The sequence below is a fragment of the Monopterus albus genome, unplaced genomic scaffold (assembly GCF_001952655.1).
Source record: "Monopterus albus unplaced genomic scaffold, M_albus_1.0 scaffold187.1, whole genome shotgun sequence".
Taxonomy (NCBI): domain Eukaryota; kingdom Metazoa; phylum Chordata; class Actinopteri; order Synbranchiformes; family Synbranchidae; genus Monopterus; species Monopterus albus.
In genome coordinates, this window is record NW_018128067.1 from 653,022 (window position 1) to 655,719 (window position 2,698).

The following is a 2,698-nucleotide window of genomic DNA, read 5'->3' on the forward strand; positions in this document are numbered from 1 at the left end:
CAGGGCGTTATAAATGTTCACAAGATGCATTTCGGAATATACACAGTTCGTTGATATAGTTCGGTGTTTATGTCAGTCAACAAGTGCTTTACATTTGCTGTTATCGTAGCTAGCTCACAAGCTAAATCGCTATCTGTCTAGCCTACACCAGCTTCCTAACATTAGTTCCGCTTGCTAATAGGCTGTACAAGAATAATCTCGGCTGCCTGATATTCCGAACAACAACGCTGAAAAGGAAGAAGAGGTAAGAGGGGTTTGGTGACTGTAATGTTCAGACATTAACTGTCAAATGTATGTCTCGTTATTGTGAGGACAAATTTGGTCCTGTCTCATTGCGGGGGAGAGAAACGGCACCGTAACGTTAGGTGTCCTAAATACATCTGGATCGTGCGCTTTTGATTACAGTGACTGCTGAAAATGACGAGTTTAACCGCTGCTGATACTAAACAAATGTATAAATCAAGCTTCATGTGTCGGTCGTGCCATTTGCCTGTTGGTACTGGGGATGACGTAATGTTTTTCTCCCATTCACCGGTACCTGTATGTAGGTTTACGGTGTAACGCCACAAAGAAGGATACCGACACTTCACCCCTGACTCATTAGACAAAGTCTTTCAGCCGGCGAGATCATGAGACCACCTATAAAGAAGGATGAAACTGAAAGTGAAAGGTTGTACCTCAGGCCGCCTAACGTGGCTGAGGCGTGGTGTGGTGCGGTGATGTTTCCCGTTAATGGCAATGTAATGACGTGTGTCTGTTTACAGAAATGAATGTGCATGTGTTTCTGTAAGGGATGGTGCAGCCCCAGCCTGACTGCCCAATGCAGTGGGACATGTCGGGAGAGGAGAGTGTAGTGGCCCTCAGGGTCCCACCAGAGCTGGCTGCAAATGAAGTGGTGAGCAGGCTGCTGGGGGACAACCAGCAGCTTAGAGGTAGGACATGTTCCCGTAATTCACAGTAACAAAGCAGCATTTACTTAAATTTAGACATGACATATCTGACATGACATTTTGATGCTAGAGCTGGACATTAGTGATGGAATCAAACAGCATATCAGTAATGCAGCTGCTGAATATGGTAATACTGGTGGAATGATAATTGGTGATTTCAAAGGAAGGGCCATGAGAAAGTAATGTGTCTATGTGGGCAATGCATAAGTGGTGGCGTTGTTTATTAGCACTTTTATCCAAAGTGCTTTACAGTGTGCCTCTTATTTACCCATTCATCAACCCCTGGGTTGTGTGTGTACAAGGTCAAAGTTAAAGGTGGTGTTGGACGGGACAAAAACATAGAGACACCTCTGAATACCATGTAGTCCACTACAACACCACATTTAATTATGGCCTCAATAATAAACATATACAGTAATTCAATGTTTGGTTTCAATTTTACAAAGAATGTGGATTACACCAATAAAAACTGAATGAATGGAGGTAATCTATCAGCAGCAGTTTGGGTTCTGTGTCTTGTTCAAAGACAGTTCAGTTTGTGGACACATGAAACTTGTCTTCACTAAAATGTATTTAGCTTTCCCTGTTGGCTACGAGCCCTCTTGCAGTGGTGGAAGAGGTACTCAGATTGTTTACTTGAGTAAAAGTAACAATATCACATTGTAAAAATGCTCTGTTAAGAGTTAAAGTCTTGCATTCAAAATGTTACTTAAGTAAAAATACAAAAGTATTAGCATAACCTATACTTAAAGTACTATAAGCAAAAGTACTTATTATGCAAAATGGTGCAGTTTACATTGATGTACACCATATTATTGTATTATAATTACTGATGCTTTACTGTGTACATCACATCTAATGTTGTGGCCGGTAAAGGGGGAGCTAGTTTTAACTACATTATATACATTTCATTTGAAGTACTACTGGGTAGTTTCTGAATTTTCCACCAAGGATCAATAAATCTTATGCTTATACTGTATTTTGTTTTATTAACCTCTTTCTGAAAAGCAACTAGTAACTAATATTATCAAATAAATGTAGTGAGTACAAAGTACAAACTTTTTCTCAGAAATGTTGTGAAGTCGCAGTATGAGATAGCAGAAAATGAAAACACTCAAATGCAGAAATTGTACTTAAGTACAGTACTTAAGTAAATGTACTTAGTTACTTTCCACCTCTGGTTTCTTGGTGTCCCTCTGCATGACATCGCTGTCTCCTTTTGCCTTCACCCTTCTGTTCTCCAGAGGCCTTGCGGCGGAGCAACCTAGCCTTGCGTCAGCGTTGCGAGGAGTTGGAGGGATGGCAACAAAGGGCGAGAGAGGAAAGAGAATTTCTCAGCTGTCGTTTCCAAGAGGCCAGGGCCCTAGTGGAGAGGCTGGCTCAGGAGAATCACTCTTTACAGGGCCTGGTGAATGGCCCAGCCTCCTCTTCCAGCCACTGCTGCAGCTCCAGCCAGACTGAAGACCTACAGGGGCACACAGTGAGGAACGGCCCGCTGGATGGACCACAGGTTATACAGCTGAAATCCACACACCTGCTTCCTTATGTTCACACATTAGTTGCATGTTAGCTCCCACTGTTATCTCTTATACTGCTGTGTTGGTACATACAGTGGGTACGGAAAGTATTCAGACCCCCTTAAATTTTTCACTTTGTTATATTGCAGCCATATGCTAAAATCATTTAAGTTCATTTTTTTCCTCATTAATGTACACACAGCACCCCATATTGACAGAAAAACACAGAAT

At 41.8% G+C, this 2,698-nt stretch overlaps 1 protein-coding gene across 4 annotated transcripts in view; it reads left to right on the forward strand.

The window, feature by feature from the left end:
* The first annotated feature begins 6 nt into the window (after positions 1-6).
* ikbkg (inhibitor of nuclear factor kappa B kinase regulatory subunit gamma) overlaps positions 7-2,698 on the forward strand; it is a 15,794-nt gene continuing 13,102 nt past the window's right edge. For all 4 annotated transcript variants that reach the window (XM_020617237.1, XM_020617238.1, XM_020617239.1 and 1 more), the window contains exons 1-3: positions 7-244; positions 792-932; positions 2,195-2,460. In XM_020617237.1, the coding sequence (XP_020472893.1) occupies positions 794-932; positions 2,195-2,460 (405 nt within the window). In that variant the 5' untranslated portion in view covers positions 7-244; positions 792-793. The remainder of the gene's footprint in view (positions 245-791; positions 933-2,194; positions 2,461-2,698) is intronic.